This window comes from Vicugna pacos, unplaced genomic scaffold (genome assembly GCF_048564905.1).
Source record: "Vicugna pacos unplaced genomic scaffold, VicPac4 scaffold_125, whole genome shotgun sequence".
NCBI lineage: Eukaryota > Metazoa > Chordata > Mammalia > Artiodactyla > Camelidae > Vicugna > Vicugna pacos.
In genome coordinates this window covers 59,453-78,444 of record NW_027328805.1, presented here as the reverse complement: position 1 = coordinate 78,444, position 18,992 = coordinate 59,453, and the positions used below count along the sequence as shown (strand labels likewise).

At 41.1% G+C, this 18,992-nt stretch overlaps 1 protein-coding gene across 1 annotated transcript in view; it reads right to left on the bottom strand.

Annotated features, from left to right (window-relative positions):
* Positions 1-18,992, bottom strand: part of LOC140695037 (uncharacterized) — a 68,068-nt gene that overhangs the window by 25,446 nt on the left and 23,630 nt on the right. Inside the window, exon 4 of the mRNA XM_072957992.1 lies at positions 12,135-12,255. Within this exon, the coding sequence (XP_072814093.1) occupies positions 12,135-12,255 (121 nt within the window). The remainder of the gene's footprint in view (positions 1-12,134; positions 12,256-18,992) is intronic.

Sequence of the window (18,992 nt, the reverse complement as noted above, 5' to 3'; positions counted from 1 at the left end):
CTCCTTAAGCTAGTTATGGTTCACAGCAATTTGATAAATTATAACTATGTATACAGACTTGGAACAGTTATCTTTTCTCTCTATCTGATCCCTCAAAAGACTAAAAATACTTAGGTCCCCAGTGGCTCTATCAGACAAATTAGGGAGATCATCTCCTAAGAGATATAGGAGTATAAAGGTATTTTAAGGATTTTAAAGAGAAAAGAATTTACCTAAATCTGTAAGGCAAAAATCCATGAAAAGCCTTGACGTGGCTTTCTTGGCCTTAGAAAACCTTATTAACATTCTACCCTGAGACTCCGTATTAAAACTTCCAACACAGTCAATTTAAAAAGCCTATATGATCAAATAATCAGATTTAATTTGTAAAGAAATTAATCTTGATTTGGCTATATTTGAGAAAACTGAGGGTAACTTTAGAGAGAAAAAAATTATATTTTAGTCGATATTAAATTCTAGTTTTGTTAATTGAGGTCCATATTTACTAAGACACTTCCCAGATCATTCCTTGCTGTTATGTCACACTGCTCTACAGTTTAATTGAATTATGAAAAGAATACTCTAGGTTTGATTCTGAAGCTCAGTAATCTATCCTTGGGTAAAATTCCAATGCCCCATGACCTGCAGCCAGGGGATTATACATACTGCAACAGGCATGACTTAAAGAACTGTCTCCAACCTGAATGGAAAGACCCTTTTTCAGATACTCTTAACTAGACCATACACACCAAAGCTGAAGGAAACGGAGTCTCGGATTCATTTCCTATCTGAAACAGCCCCTGCAGTGCACTGGCCTATAGAGCACTGCTCACCTTAAAACAATGCCCAAATGGAGAAAAAGCTTCCATACCAGGATGAGAAGAAGACGACATCTGAGCTAGACTGCTGACCCAAGACACCGGACCAGGACTGTATACCAATTACTTTGATAATTTCTCCAACCTTTGATTATGAACTACTCCAATTGTTAAGTTTATGATAAATTACCTATGTCTAGTACTTCTGTGTTACCTTGGTGGGTTTCCCTACTCCAAGGCTCTAACTAGATAGCCCTCAGAAACGTTATTCTAAAAAGAATTTATAGTTCTGTTTAGGCCACTGTTGATCTTACAAGGTGGGAGATTTCAACTGGCCAATTAATACCTGCCCTGACCCTGACCATAAATATGAACTTTCTCATAGGATCAAACTCAGAAACACAAGCAAAATTTTAACCCAAAAATACAACTTCTCGACTATTAAATTCTTACTCGTGACTTTATTAACGTTACTAGCTGTATTACTTATATCCTGTCTATTTTATAAAATTGTTGTCTGTTACATTTCCCAATGTGTAACTAGGCCCACAAGATGGATGATGGCTAAACATCTTGAAGAAACAGATAAAATTTATAACCCTGAATAAAATAAATATAATAGTGTGATTCTAGGTATGGGAATGAGCAAAGATGGGTAAACACTTCCTGGATCATAATAGAGTAGTAAGACGGGTGATCCAGAGAACTTTTAGTATCAACAGGGCCTGATAAAAAAAACTAACACCTTGAATGGCAACTCAGAAGATTCTTCACCTGAACTAGGAATGAGCCATCCTAGCACCGTGGGACAAAATTGGTCATGAAATGTCTCTCAAAATATTGGTCGAATTTAGGACCAAGGGGGAACACTGTGAATGAAAATACTACAATGTGCATGAAAATACTGCAACCATGTCAGTAAACAAAGAATGCTGAATCCAAATCATCAGCGGCTGCTGCCAACCCCCAGCGAGTTCATGCCTACAGCCCGGCCTCTCAGCCACTCACAGTGGTGCCCTCTGAGCAGACTCAGTGCAAGAAAGGACAGGATACTGGCCCTAGATAGCCAGGTGCTTGCCAAAGGAATGAATTCAATGACCCAAATGTTTGCTTCCCACCATACATAGAAAACCACTAAATACTTGAACTTGAGATATCTGGTTTTCTTTAGATAACAAGCAATATTTTATTGTTCCAATTACCTGATCTTTGTTGTAAAGATTCTATTTATCCTAGCTCCTCCACTACCTCTTGGGAGCAGTCCCTCAGAGTGATCTGAGAGGCTGTCATCCCGGCTCGAGTCCTCCAGCCAAATAAATCAAAGCCCTTAACATTTAGGCTGAACGTTTATTTCAATGACGTTCCAGAATAGACACAACTCATCAATTCTGTAATGGAACACACTGAATCAGGAACCAAAAGCGTGTTTTAGTCCAGAAAATCTCCAGGTTCCTATTTCTTCCTGTCATTATACAATCCCTCCAGAACTCATTACTTTGCTGTCTGCTCCTCTGGCAACCAAACTCAGAGAAGAGACAACTCAGCAGAGCGCCCTGCTGGGGAGAACACCCCGCAGAAGCACTGCAGGCTGCCTTCCCTCCCGCACGCTCTGCTGACCCTTGGTGTCCCCCGTGGAGACCAGGCCAACACAGCTCTTCCCAACAGCTGCAAAGTCGCACACGTTAAATAAATCATTTTATTTTATATGATATTTTACGTATATACCCATCTCTGAAAACAGCTTTGCCAGAAGCCCAAATCTTCAACATTAATCTGCAAAGGCAAATCAGGTCCCCAAGGGAAAACAAGTCTTAAGACGACGCTAAGGCCTCCAAAGTCCTCTCCACGACCATGAACCAAACTGCCTGCAGGTCTGCAGCTGCAGGACGCTACATGTCTGCTTTTAAAGCAACCCCTTTCTGCCCTCGGGTGCTACAATGCCCTTTTATGCCCTCCCATCACAGGGCAAGAGCAGCCGCTGCAGAACCTTGCAGGGCAGCACTGACAGGACTGGACAAAGGGGATCAGAGTTAAACAAAGCATTCTGATGACACGAGCTTGTCACTGTGTCTCTTTACAGATGTAGATATATATAGAGAGAAGTGGGGTGATATTGCTCAAAGTCACACAGCTAATAAGTGGCAAAGTATATAACTCTGCTCCTCTCTCCTGTGTGACGCCCAACTGGGACAACCACAGGGTTCTCTCGTGGCTGCCTGAACAGTCTTTTCCTATCACTCATGACACACAATAGTGTCTGAACTTAGCCTGCATTTGCAGCATCTTTTCCCTCCAGTTTCTCAGGAACAAGGCTGTTCGGGCCTGTATGAATTCCGGCTTCCTGAAATCTCCGTGCTCAGGCTGGTCTTGCCTGTGCATCCGGCCCGCTGCTCAGAGGCTCTTCCTCCCCTGCAGGAGGACGTTTCTAATCTTCACAGGGACACAACCTCAGGGGAGCTCTCCTCTCGCCCTCAGCATGGCAGGTGTCCCAGGCCTCATCCCGAGCAGCCCCGTTAGGACGGTGTCTGCCCAGCTCTGCTAGTCAGATCAGCAGCCTCAATGCCAGGGATTATACCCAGGTCACACTGCAAACCTACTGCCCGCCTCACAGCCCCCAGCCAGCAGGTCACCTGGAAGTCACAGCAAGTACCCCACCCAATCCAGAAGTCTCTTCTTTTGCCAGCACCACTGATGAATGGTTTCCAACCTTCGGACAGTTTCGCACAAAACAGCACCTTCTACTGTGAAACGGGTGGTTTTTCTTCTGCGCCTCATCCTTACTGGAAACGTAAAAGGAAACCAAAAGGCCTTTTCTCAACCCTTTTCTGATGAAACCCTCCCACCCACAATACTCATATGCTCAAGAGCTTTGGATCCACATGATTTTCGTTCTCTTAGGCTAAGTGGCTCAAAAAACTAAGGGATTCTTTCTCCTTTGAGGGTATTAGCACTCAGTTTCTCGGCTTTAATCTGTTTTTGTCTCTCTCTTCAGTGACCCTAGCAGTTGCCACCTCTTACTCCCTTCAGCAGCCTCCCTCCCAACTTCAAGTCTAGGAAATCAGCTGTGATGAGGGGCATGGGGGCAGTCACAGAAGATGCAACTAAGGCACAGAGAGGCTACATAATTTGCCCAAGAAATCACCTTGAACCACCAACAGAGTGTGTCACGTCCCTCTGTTTAACTCTAATGCTAAGCAAGTTAACTTTTTGTAGATTATGTTTATAAACAGATGAGGTATGAAAATACATACAAGGACACACATCAACTCTAAGATATTCATTAACTCCACTATTTTGTTTCTATTTATTTTATTTCTATTAAAAAATTAAGAACCCCTGCAGTCAATATAGCAAAATGTTACTGGGTTTTAAATCCAGAATATACAGGGGTTGTGTCATTACTCACTCTTGTATGTATTTTCACAAGACAAAATGATTTGAAAGTCTCTCTCCCCGGCCCCTACTCACTACTGGCTCTCACCAGAGCTCCCAGACCACACATCTAACAGCCTTTCACTTTACCCACAGCTGAACTCATCAGTTTTCCCCCAGAACTCCCTCTGCTGCTTTCCCTCCTCAGAACACAGCAGGACCATCATTTAACTCATTAATCCACCCAGAAACCTGGGCCTTACTCCATCCTACCTTCACAGACAGCATTGATCCTTTCCTCTTTACCATCTAAACATGCCTTCAATCTGTTCGCTTTTACCCACTGACCGTCCCACCGCTCAATTGGAAGCCAACAACACTGCCCACCTGGACTCATGAGTCTCCCAGGTGGCCCCACAGCCACTCTCCCCTACTTGAGACAAATGTGATTGTGTCTCTCCCACGCTTTTGGACTCATTTCAGACCCACTGTTCTTAGAAGAAACTTCAATTTCTTCACCTGGTGAAGGTCCTTGCCATGAAACTGTCAGCTCAGGAAGGGCAGGACACACCCTCGTCCCTCGGCTCCACCATCTGGCAGAGCATCAGCTTGGGAGGATTGAGTTCTTAGCAAACTACTTCACTTATCCATACAAATCCATGGTAGATTAGAAAGATTTTAGATGTTGAGCTCGACTATTAATTTGGGGATTTTGCACTGGCAACCTGCAAGTATATATTCCAATTATTGTGTCTTCTTAAAACCATACCCAGATTAAAGGAGTATTTGTGGAATGTCTTCAGAGTAAAAGAGACTGTACTTTTACAGATTTTATGTTTTAAAATATGAACAACCCGGACAGGGTCAAAAATAGAACCGCCTCACAAGTGACAGAAGACAGGTGAGACGCATATAGCAACAGGTCACAAAGATGGTAAGAGCAAAATTGTTTCTCCAACCCCCAAAACATTCCTCCAAGAACTGAAAACTCAGAAATTTGAAAGTAAAATACTATCATATAAAGAAAGAAAATAAATAATCCTCTTCATCAGGGTTTCTAGACCTGACTGCAGAGTTATTAGCAGGCCATACTGAATCCTAGCACAGAAAAATCAGATGGACTAGGGGTGAGTAAGTTCCAGGAAAATGGCAGTAACTCCTCCACTTGAAAGAGGACACACACTCACTTGTTCAAGGTGATTGTAAACCACATTCTGCAGAAATTCAGAAGATTCAGGCACCGCTTCTAGATGGTGATGACACGGAAGGACGGCTTGGATGCATGCTTCTAACTGAGTCACCGGCATTCTTACACTGCAGGGGGAAATGGAGGCCCTCAGCCAAGAGCACAGTTGTTCCTGTCATGTATCCCAGGCCGTGCCTCGGGGACTCAGTGTACTGTAGCAGTCCGGCCCCAGGTGAGGACCCGCAGCGTGGCCCAAGCAAGCAGGAGGGGCACTGTGCTTGAGAAATCCCATCCCCCCTGGGGGCAAGAGGGGCTGGTGGGCTTGTGTGAACCTATAAATGCTCATAGAAATACACCTGCATACATTGAAGTGATAAAATTAAAAGTAGCAGGCTATTTAACAAAATTTCAATTGTCAGTGTTAATTTTACCATTCCATTCCGCTTGTCCCCTGCACTCTGAGACAGGCTTAGGCTCTCTCACACATGCAGCTCTGATGCAATGGTTGTGAAGTTATTTTACTTTGCTGCAAGTGTCTTCGCTCCCAGTGTCACTGTGACTGTCGTCTCTTAACACAGTCAGATATCTTCCTGCATCTCTCCCTGAGTTCCTTGCTCCTGCTTCTCAGATCCTGAGATAAAGAACAGGTGAAGGCACATGACTGGAAAAGTCAATGTGGACTTGACCAAAGTCCTCAGTGACCCCCTAGGTGAGTGCTGCCCACCCCTTACCTTCGATTCTCAAGGTTCTGCCCAGGGTGACATCCAGCCAGGAGAGAGTCCTGGGCCCTATTAAAAGCTGTGTGGCTTGGGTGCAGGGAAAGCTGCAGGAGCTGGTTCTGTAGCCGTTCCCATCCACACCTCTGCTCCTCTCTCTCCTGAGGCAGCGCTGCCAAGCCCCCAGGCTCCCTGAGCTTCTGTCTTTCTCTTCTACTCTACTTCAAGCCCTTTTCCTCTTCCTTTACTCCCTGATTATCCCTAGCTGGAGTGATTTTTCTATCATAGAATCTGAAAAAATTTCCTGCAGCTGAAAAAGAGGTGCCAGAGGTCAACGCGCATATGGTGGTTCCTGAATAGAGCCCCTGGTTAGGGGGACCCTCACCAACACTCACGGGGCATCAGGCATGTTGCAGGGTCGACCACCACCAACAAGAGTTTGCTGTGACACCAAGGCACGCACAGCATCCCTGCTCACTAAATTGTAGTTGTAGTCCTTTATTAAGAAGCAAAAATAAAAAAATTGCTCATGTTTCTTACTAAAATTATTTATGAGGGAGAAAAAGAAATTGTAATAGAAAGAACAAATTTCACTCCATGTTAGATGTGTTCATTTGGCTTTAATCCTGTACCTTGTTTTCTAGGCTCAGACTTGCTATCTCTGCACCTTTTGTAAAAGAAAGTTGCCTTTAGCCTGAAATATCCAGGAGGGCCTATTCTCCGGGCTCTGATCTTTAAGGATATTTGCTCTTCTACACTTATGTATAGATGGCAAGTTGTAAAATAGTGAATAACCTTTCTTTTTTTTTGGAGGTTTTACAGGGGCACCATAATTTGACCCACATGGACAGCTGCAGGAACAAAGGATTTCAAGGACAAACAATTCATACAGCAAGAAGTTTGCAACAACCAGCCACATCCCCGCCGCTTTTTAGTATAAAAGGAGACTGAATTCTGCCCTGGGGAAGAGAGTTCTACTGGATAACAATATGCCATTTTCTGGGTCTGCCAGCTTTACAAATAAAGTCTCTTTTCCTTACTCCAACATCTCATCTCCCGATTAATCGGCCTGTCATGCAGCAAGCAGAACGAGTTTGGACTTGGTAACAAATTGACTGCCTTAGAGGTAGTATGTCTCCACTGTTTCCTCATTTCCAGTATTTCACCACCTATCAATTTTATATGCTTTTTAACAACATGAACAAAAAACCTATTACAAGGAATTGATTCCACAGAAATAAAATTATTTCTACTCCTTCAAAACTTTTTTCTTTTCTATTTTATTTTGTTTTGCTTATTGAAAAGAAAATAAATTCAAATCTTTTTATTTCATGTATTTTTATAACTAGATATTGTAAATACTACAAAGATATTTAAATTGCAATAAAAATTGTTCATATATTAGTATAAAGATATATACACAATCAATGCAGATTAGGAAAGGAGTAGATATTTACTAAAAATCCACTGCACATCCAGTCTTTTACAAGCATATCCTGGAATATAAGCTCTATTATCCAGGGTCCCCCACCCCCAATCTCACTGCGGAGTCCCTTAGTAATCAACTACCAAGGCACCAGCATAGAACCATGAGATCACTAGTTTAGGTATAAATGAGAGTATTAGCTCATTCAATTCTAAAACAGAAACCTTAAAATAAATACTGAACTTACTTACAGATAAACAAATTTGGACACAAAAAAGTACAGTTTCTCCCCAAATTCACAAAGATAATAACTGGTAAAGGCAAGATTTGAACTCATCTGCCTTGAATATAAAGCTAAGTTGGAAATCCCCTTCAACTGTGGAGGACCAGCAGCACAGCCTGTCACCCTATCTTTGTTCAGATCTGGCTTTAGACAGCCTGAGACAGCACCCCTTCCTATGGAACTCGAGGGCAAACAATAACAATAAGGATTTTATATTCAGTAGTTTCTTAGGTCTCAATTATATAAAGTGTCAGCAGGTCAGCAGAAAACTCTGGGAAATATGAGTGGGTCCAGAGCTTTTTGCTGATAAGAAACTCAATCTATCAGGACAGAGTGACCTTCCCATGAGAGGCCTCATGGACATAAACTAAAGGCAACTGAGCAATGAAAACTAGCAAGAACATGGAACTCAAGCAAGAAGGATCCCTACCATCCCCTGCCCAGTTGCCTCTTCACCTTTGTGGACAAGACGGCAGAAGGTCCATGTTCTTGTCCAAGTTACAACATCATGGATTCTCACCCATATAATATTACGACTCTATGCTGTCTTAAGTCCTTTCCAACTAAAATATGATGACACCAATATCTCAGCGGAATGTCTATGTCTCCACTTTCTCTCTTCTATTAGGAGACTATATCTATGGCCACAAAGCCGAAATTCAATTAAAAACACCATGCACGAAGCCTGGTGAAAGTCTGTGTAAGAGACATTGTTCTCAAGCTCAGTGAGTGAAAACTCAGAAAAAGTGGTCCTTATCCCTCTGCAAGTGGAAGGTAGCCTGATTGTGTGTGTGTATGTGTGCGCACGTGTGTGTGTAAATCAAATACAATGTATTGTGGGATGTGCACAGATTTTTTTTATGTTACTATCATTTCATGAGGATGAGCCAACCTTTAAAGTAATTTGAATCTACTATTCTGAGAGAGTCTCAGGATCTTTTGGTGGAGGATGGGAAAGGGGAAAGGAAAGGAGGAAAGAAGTAAATGAAGCAAAGCTGTAAGTATACTGCTAGGGAAAGGCAAGACATTAATTTTGTTCCTACTTGCATCACACACAAATTAGGGACTGGCTTTCCCACATGTCTTGTCAAGCACTGAGTTGCAGAAGAACAGGTGACAGCCCATTTCTCACTGAGCTTGTGACTGTACGTGGCATCTTATAGACACTAATTATTTAACCTGATCAAACAATCTAGCAGCAGGCTGTAATTCTCCTATTTTGAGAGATAAGAAAACAGGGAGTGAAAGAGGGTATATAGCTTGACCAAAGTCAGAGGACAAGTAAACTAAAGAAGATGAATTCAAACTCAGATCTGAATGCAGAGTCTGATCTTCCCACTCCGAGGGCTGGAAATTCCTTAACACACAGGGTCCCCAGCTCCTCTGCTTTGTTCCTGGCACCAAGCATTTCCCATGGCGATATTCTCCAGTTCTCAGACACAGCGCTCTGTGCAGCCAATAACCTCCATTCGACCTTGATCATCTACCTGTCACGCCCACCAGGCTTCACCAGGCAAGAAAGCTGGCTTTCAACTGCATACAAAGCCACCCGTTTTATCCTGGACTCTTCAGCGGCTTTTCCAGCGTAAACGCAGCCATGAAAGTGCTCACAGTTTGTACATGAGCCACACTACCTCTCTCCATCTCTGTCCCCACCTATACTACTTTGCTATGACCATTTTGAGAATCTTGGAAACAAATTTTTAAAAACAGAAAAGAAAGGATTCTGTAGCAAGCACTTAATACTTACAATTTTAAATGAGAAGTTACAAAGTGAGTATTTACAAACCGAATCTGCCTTCCTAGGTGTCAGTTTTAACAGTTAAAATATACAATAGCAAAAAATTCTGACTTAAATAATTAACAAAAACATCAACAATAATCTGGAATAAACTCAAAAACAATGCCCATGTTGTACATGGAGGAAGTACAGGACTGTACTGTGGGGTAAAGTAAGAGGTGTGAAAGTAGAGACATCAACATTTTGTATGCAGGAAAGCAGTTTTGTAAAAATGTACGTTCTCCTAAAGATAATTCAAAAGTACTAAAAAATCCCACGACAGCACTTCTTTTTTTTTTTAACTTGAAAAATTATATTAGAATTCTTCAGGAATAATAAAGTCATAATACTAACCAAGAAAATTTGGGATCGAAAAGAGAATCAAAAAATCGCACTGTCAGATATTAAATAAATGTTTACAATATGTAAGATATAGTGCTAGTGTAAGAAAGTAAGATTGATAAAAATAAACCATGAGCTCAAAAAGAGACTCTAGTGTACACAAGTATTCTTTACAGGTGGGATTTCAAGTTAAAAAGCAAAGTAGGAATTCAATAATTGTCTTGGGACAATCAGAGAATCCCCTGGAAAAAACAAATTCTATTCCAGTCATAATGACCGCAAGAAAAATTACAGAATGTGATGTGAATATTAGAAAGTACTAATAACAGCGAATATAATTCTTTGCTCATATTAATTCAACTTCTCTTCACTATAACAAGTACCATCATCATCTCCATCTTAGAGATTAAAAAAACCTACAGAAGAAATTTATACCATTATAAGAAAGTATTTCTAAGAATAATATCAGGAATAAAACCCAAAAAGAAGACATTTACAATCTTAAGATTATTTTGGGCCACAACAAAAATGAACCTACTGAACAAAATGAAAGGCAAAATATGACAAGGAAAAGCTCTCTGATACATGTTGATGAAGACAAGGGGTTAATGTTCATAATATACATAGAGCTGTCACAAAGCAACAAGAAGCTGCCTCACTTAACTGTGTGCAAAGGACAAAAGAGATCATTCACTTTTTAAAAGTCAGATGGCTAATGAGTGAAAAATGCTCAATACCTCACTGGTCATCAAGTGCAAATTAAAACAATGAAAAAGTACTTTTGCTCATCATATTGGCACATATTTTTAAAAGATATTCTAGCTAGTGTCCATCTTTGAGAGAACAAACTGTGAGCGATCTTTTGGAGGATGACATGTCAATGGATATGTAAACTCTGAAAAACGTGTGTACACACAGGCTGAACTCCACATTTTGGAATCGTTTCATTTAGAAAAATTCAGTTCAAAAAGATGTACTTATCAGAGCATTTACACAGCACTGTTTACAATGGTGAGAAGAAAAGCTGAAGTGAAATCATATCCAGCGATAGAGAATTGGTTACATAAGTTATTCTACATCTTTTCATGCCCCACAGGAGAAGGAATTTCTTGATTCACTTGAAAGGAGCCTGTGATTTATGTAGTTGTCACATCCAAGGACTAAATTTCCAGAAACCTTAACGAAAATAATACTCATACAAGATCACAGGAATGTTTGTATAAGAAGTATGCCAGTCAAACACCCTTTCTGACAGTGGAAAATGGAGAAAACTTAAGTGTCCACCATCAAGACAATGATGCGGTAAATCACGGTGAGCTGTGGGCACTAAAGTTCCGGTGTTTCGGCGTGGTCCAAGGCCTTGTCCACAGTACGCCCCCACGAAAGGTGTCCTTACACAAGAGACCAAACCTGCATATCAGGAAAACCCTCTACTCTATCTGAAAGGACCGGGTGAGTCTGGAGAGAGAGGACGTCTGTGATATATACCTGAGTGAATAAACCGAGCTGCAGAAAACATATAGTATGGCCTTATTTTTCAATAAAGCATATATACACACACATAGACATAGATTTCTCATATACGTGTATGTATGAGTTTATTTATATGACATAGGCATAAAGGTCATGAAATATATACTCCACATTGTCAGCAGTTTTTACTCTCAGGAAAAAAGGGGAAGGGATGTAGGGGACTTTCGGTACCACAACAGATCTCTTTTCAGAATTTCAGTTAAGTATACTTGGAATTTAAAAGTTTATTTAAGTCCAAAGTAAAATGGACGAGGACTCCACAAGACAGAATGCTATACTAGTCATTAAAAATCATGCCAGGGGAGATAGAATATTGTAGAAAAATGTGTAATAAGCCGAATGGAAAATGGAGGTCTCCACACAGTATACAGGCACACATTGCTCGCTGGTTTTTATGACAGAGGTAATACACACTGATGAAAAGAACAGAAAATAGATGTTAATGTGTTAATTATTATCTCTGAGTACTGGCACCAGGATAGATCCATTTGACCCTTTTTTCAGACATTTATATTAAATACACACTATTTCTCATCTGAAAAATGCATTTTTAGATGTCTAGTACCACACATTGGAAAATTACACGAGTACTTACAGAAACAAATAACTAGGAGACACCGCAGCAGCGTCACAAAGTGTAGAAAGGGCGATCCTGAATAACACCGCGCAGTTACATAAGGACCCATAAAGTGAGAGCACCTGCTGTAACAGGGCGCGGCCCCCTTCCATTTGTCAGATGTGTCTTCAGGGCTGAGGCAGTTCTGAGCACGGCCAGTGTCAGTGCTGGTGTCTGGATGGATGCCACTGGAGGTGAGGGCACCTGCAAGCCGAGAGGAAGAACAGAAATCATCCTCTGCTTTTTCTGTCTTGTTTCTTTGTTACTTTTAAAGAGAGGCGGAAATAAGATAAACTGGATCTTTCCTACTGAAATTTCAGTAATGAAACCATTTTTAAAGTGATCCCAACTTATATTCTGCCTATGACTGTCTTTTCAACAAAGCATCATATTTATAAAATGTTAATTAACTCAGTTAATTAACTCCCTGTTGAAACATTCTAGTAAAGAGCATGAACTGCAGTATGTAAAAGAACCACACCTGCAGTGACTAGCTCAGCTGTCTTGACGGCAGTGCAGTCAGCCCCCACCATCCCGTGGCCCTGAGCTCCTGATGCTGGTAAGAGAGCGCGCTGCTGCCTCAGATGGAAAGAAAAGGTGAAAGCATTTTCTGAAATCTACAGCACTGACAAAACATAACTGATAAATCCCAGGCTCCTTTGAGGCTGTCATTTTCCGTTTCTGGCCAACACCCGTCAATGAGCAGAACCAGCCCATTCCCGAGTCATGGGACTCACGTGGGCAGAAGTTTTGGAGAAATTTCCAGGTATAGAATGTAAACCAACTATACATAAAACTCTGAAAAAGAAAAGATGCAATAATCTGATTTTGGAAGACACTAAAATATTCTCCTAAGCCTTAGTACTTGGAAAGGCTGGGCTTCTACTAAGCCACTTATTTATTTCACAGCCAATGAGCATCTCCCACAAACCCTGTTTCCCTGTGTCTGCTGGGAGCTTCAGGCACATTGATGTTGTCTATCTTATAAGTCACAAGGCAGAGGCGTGTGTCTCACGCTGGCAACTCTCACACAGGCTCAACTCCTAGCCTCACTGTATGAACTTGGCCCCATTTTCTCACCTGTTTATTTGGTACCTGTTCTTCTGTAAGCTGCCTGAAATGCTTATTGAAACAAGTCAGAAGAATGAGTGGGTAGAGAAATGGACAGATGGACAGGTGAGAGATGGGCAGAAAAACAGAGAGTCTCCAAGAGAAGGGGAGCAATCAAAATTACCTATGCAAAACCCTCTTCTAGTCAGGGAAGGAAACCACCACGGAGAAGTGTGAAGAGGCAGGTTGCTTAGGACTGTTTCCTGGATTCCATGAAAAGTCACACCAAGAGATGAGAGGGTAGAACTATAAATAATAAAAGAAAAAATCATGCATGTTTGAAAAATATATCTACATTATGTACTTTCTAAAGAATAGAGTCAAATTAGCAAGGCCCAATAACACAATCCTTGGGTATATACAGAAGTGAGAATCCCATCTCCAATCTGCAAGGCATCCCTTTGGAGCACTGAGAGTCTACACGGTGCAGTCATAAAGCCATCACCGCAAAAGCGATGCTATCCTGCACTTACGAGGAAAGAGCAGCTGTGCTCGGTCTGCCTACACATGTCTTTTACACCCCTCAGCACCTCTACGGGGGAGGGACGCCTAGCGAGCCCCATCTCTGCAGGACAGAAAACAAGTCCAAGAGAGGCTAAGCCGACCTACCAATTCTCCATCTCACAGGACTTGTCACTCCAGACCAGGACTCGAACTCGGACCCACGTTTGTAACCACAGTACTACCGTATTTTATGTGCTTTTTGTGTGTATAATACATTTGTTTCTGGCATGAAAGGGTATTTAATAAATGATCGGTTGTCTTGTCTATCTCATTAGTTCACAATCTTTATATTTTTGAATTGTACTCTTCCCCTGGAGAAAGGAACGGAAAGAGCGGGGGTCAGAATGAGGTGGGGCTCCATTCTTTATCTGTTGCCTCATCTCATCCAAGTCCCCAAACAGGGAGAAAGAGCAAATGTTCTCTTCATCATTTAAAGAGAGGGCTCCAGTGACGGTGACTTACTCAACCCCAAAACCAAGTCTGGGGGAAGGGCACATGCAGCAACGAGAGCAGTATCACCTGTAGGAAGGCAAAAAGAGCTCAGGGGATGGCTCAATGGGTCAGCCTGATTTCATTTCAATCGATAATACAATAGCACACTCTAAAAAAACTAGAATGCAATGGATTTCCTCTTTCTTGACATCTAGCAAGTTTCCACATCTCACATGTAACATTATCACGAACTAGTGAAAGGAAGAGTCCACAGACAAGGAAAATCAATGCCACAGGCAGGCTGAAACACAGGCTGGAGGAAAGGAAGGGAAAGGGCATAGTAAAGAAGAGGGGAAATTCTGGGAAAAAGACATCATCACAAGGACTCTCAAGCATCATCCAGCAATCATATAATCATTCTTTCAAGAGAGAGTTACTTAGGTCCTATTTTGTGCAACACTGTACAGTGGGCGAAGCAAGAGCACAGCGTCCATGGTGGCAGCAAGCTGCGGAGCTCCAATACACTTCTGATCCCGGTACCTTGCACACTTGTCCTCAGTATAAAGGCAAAATATATAGTAAAATAATCCAATGTAAACTCTATGCAATGCTGAAAAAAATTAAAGAATACCTAAATACCTGGACAGACACACCACGCACATTCCTGAATCAAATGACAGCATTCTTGGGATGGCAGTGCTCCCCAGAGCGATCCATATATTCAACGTGGACTCGATCACAATCCCAGTGGGTTCCTCTGCAGAAACTGACTATCTGCTGCTACAATTCATATGGGAATTCGAGGATCTCAGTAACCAAACCGTACTTGAAATAGAAGAACAGTTTGAGAGGACTTGTAATTCTCAATTTCAAACCTTACAACTGTATCTCCAGGTGAGATTAGAGGCCATTTTTAAGTTATAATTGTGTTTATCCTTATTTTCTAAATTCTGTACAACGAATATACCTGTTAGAATAAGAAATTTAAAAAGTAAGGTATCTTTTAAAACATGCAAACCTATTCATTCATTGGGAAAAAAAATATTTTGACTATAAAGAAGTAAACAAATATCTAGTGAAAAAGGACTATTTAAAAACAAGAGTGCATTTACATTTTTTGTAAATTGGAAACGGAAAAGCACAAACACATCAAGTTTCTAGGGAGAGTGTTGCAACATATTAATTGTTATTTCCAAAATTCTAATTGAACAATGAAAACTCACGAAAGACAAAATCTTGATTGACAGCCAACTGCAAACACATGGAGAGCAAAGGCCTAGAAATCACAGTTCCTTTAACTCTGCTACTAACTCAATAGGAGAGGAAATTCCTCAGTGAGGGGACAGTGGAATCCCATGCATAAGACAGGATACACAGTACAAACTGCACTAGAATTGGGGGTGATTTCCATAGAAGAATTCTAAAGTTACAACATTGATGAAAAACTATAAAAACACTGACAGACAGATTAAAACACACAGTCACATATATTATATAAAAACATATGAAGTCTGCCCCCATGTTGCATAGAAATACAAACATATTTGTTCATTTATGGGCACTGATTACTTTATCCCAGGTAGAATATTTCAACTAAAATAGATAATCAATAATACACTCCTCTTGTCAAAACTAGTTGATAAGTTACTCTGCCATGTATGCATAATGTGTCTAAGATAGATTTAAAATTAGTGAAAAAGATTTTTGTATGGTTTCTTGAACCCTTCTCAAAACACCAAGCTTAATTTTAAAATAAATCTGAGCAGTATTTCTATATGATCTTTTCCCTTGTGAAATGAACAACACAGTCTGTTGTCAAAATTCTTTCCTTACAATGATTCACGAGCACCGTATACTCACAAAACTGCTGGACAGCAAGGCACTATCCAGACACTGTGACAAATCAAATGAAACACAAGGAAGACAGTGACCCTATTCTGCAGGGCTTATAATCTGTTCCAACACCGGGTTTTTATTTGATTTGTTTGATTGGTTAGAAAAATAAAATCACTCAAGTACATTCTTCTTTGAGCATTATGTAAATCATGACTCTCTTTTTAGTGTCATGAGCAGGAAAGACTTGAGTATGAATTGATTAGATCAACTAGGCACAATCATCGCTGGAGCCTGTGTAATAAATAAGTACATGAGATCTAAAATAAACCTACACAGATCTCTGCAAGGAAAATGAAGAGGTGAGTTCCCCAATGAGAAAACAAACAATCAAGAAATCAAAAAAGGAAAACTTTTTCATTAATGATTCCAGGCAGTAGTGGAGCATGGTGGTGAAGATCACAAATGCTGGGGACAAACATGAGGGTCTGAAATCCCACAGCACTGGGTAGCTGTGACACTGATATTTCAGTGAAATTTTCTGCACCTCAGTCTCCTATCCATAGACTGGGGACAGCCACAGCACCCATCTCCTAGAACAGTCTTAAGAATTAAGTTATTTTTTATATAAAAGTTTAAATAAAATACCTCAGATTTTAAATATTACCCCAAAAGCTCAAGGAACAAAGAAAACAGTGATAAATTGGAGTTCATCAAATGTTAAAAATTTGCTTCAAAGGACACCATCCAGAAGGTGAAAAAACAACAGAGAGGAGAAAATTTTTTCAAATTATTTATCTGATTAAGTATTTGTATCTTCAAATAAAAGAAAAAACTCCTACAACTCAACAAGAAAAAGAGAACTCAATTAAAATGTGTATAAAGTATCTGAAAATGTATTTTTCAAAGAAAATATACAAATGGCCAATAAGCACAATCAAACGATGTTCAATATCATTAGCTGTAAAAGAAATCAAGTCAAAACCACTAGGAGAAACCGCTTCACACTTACTACAATAGGTTATAATAAAAAAAAATGTGTAACAAGCACTAATGAAGACACAGAGGAAGCGGAGCACGCAGCCCTTGCTTTTCAGGATGTAACACAGGGTGGCCACTTTAGAAAACAGCCTGGCAGGTCCTCAGAGAGTTGAACATTTGGTTTATGAATGACCCAGCATTTCTGCTCTCTGGTCACACAAGTAAGAGAACTGAAAACAAATGTCCACATAAAAATTCCTACAGGAGTATTCACGGCGCCATTACTCTTCACAAACAAAAAGCAGACACAACACAAACGACTATCACCTGATGAATGGGTAAACAGTAGGGCCCAGATATACAGTAGAATATAATTCAGCAATAGCAAAGCATAGAGTACTGACCCAGGCCACAACCTGGAAATACATTGAAAAAGTTACTCAGTGTGAAAGAAGTCAGTCACAATAGACAGTTCCATTTACATGAAATAACTTGTTTTACATGAAATGTCCAGCACAGGCAAATCCATAGAGAGAGAACAATGGCTGCCTGGGGCTGGGGGAGGATGAGGAAGATGGGAATGACTGCTTGTGCATACAGGGCTTCCTGTTGGGGGATGAAAATATTCTAAGATTGACTGCGATGCACAATTCTGGGCTTTGAGTAAAAACCGCTGCACATTGTAATGGGTGAATTGTATTAAAACTGTTAAGGACAAAAGCACCTAGGGCCAGAACCTTCAAATAGTAAATGCAAATTGCTAACTTTTATTACAGGAAGAAGAAACTGCCCTCAGCATGAAAGCAGGAGATCGGCAAATATGGGTTAACAGAATTGGACAAGAGCATTTCACTTGAAAGAGTTGCTGAGTGTACACGAAATATTCAGAAATAGGAAAATCAGCTTGACATCACGAAGAAGCATTCTGCTTCAAAGGCAGATCAAGGATTCGGCAAGCCCAGCTGCTAGAAATAACCAGAGAAGAAACCTGGTTCTTACAACAAGCACCAGAGCCAACAAGGAAATGGTGGTGAGGAAAGCAGGCAGCCAAAAATCTGGAACAGTTTGCTACAAATAATTTCTCCACTGAAAATTCAAAAATAAAATGAAAGTGATGCAATGCTGAGCTGGCCTCACGTTAAAGGGCTTCCTCTGCTGCTCGACAGTTCTGTAACCCCGAATGAGAGACTCAGGAGAATCAGCATGGCTCCTGGCAGTCCCCAAGTGACTGCCCTCCAGCACGTTTACCACCATCACATCTGCCAGGGTTGTATTGCAGAGAAGAGACCAACTTCTAAAAGGCACAGGAAATGTTTACCAGGGAAGAAAAGGCTGCTGTCAGTCCTGGGACAGAGGCAGTGTGAGCAGAGGCCAGAAGGCTGCAGGTGAACTGGAGCAGACCTGGGGCAGGAAGGGACCACGGAAGAGCAGATCTCAATTTTCTACTCTCTCTCCCTAGAGGTAGGAGAGATAAAGCCTGCATCCTTCTCACCTGGAACTGTGGGTTCTGGCTGGCAGAAGTCTTACGTACAGGGAATGAATACTCAAGACTCTGTGGAAAAAGTCACGAAAGAGAGAGGGCGTAGGGACCCAACTCCACGAGCCTCTCAAATGATCCCATATTTATTGTGTATAATCAAAGGAAAACGTCATTAACAGTTGTGTGATAGTAAGCAGGAACTTGGGGAAAGAAGGATGAGACAGAGATTGTAGAATCCACCATGAGTACAAAGGCTTAGTGTATCTTTAGGTAAGTCATGGGGTGAGGGGAATAAGATACATCCTTTAGACATGTGAATTACAAAGCAGACCACCAGACCAGCTAGGTCCTTGCTTGGGGGATAATAGAGTATCTAACTGCACACAAGCCCAGCCTTTATAGCTGTGGGCCTGGGTCATTGCTTTGCGATGAGCAGAGTGCTATCTAAAACATCATCTACGCAAGCAAAGCATTATCTCTGCTTTTTAAGGCAAGGAGACAGGAGTGAGGATGCACAGGCACTTGCTTGCAAAGCAGTTACTAAGCATACGTTTTCTTCTTAAATTTGACAGGCGGCTGGGGTCTGTTACAATTTGTTAAC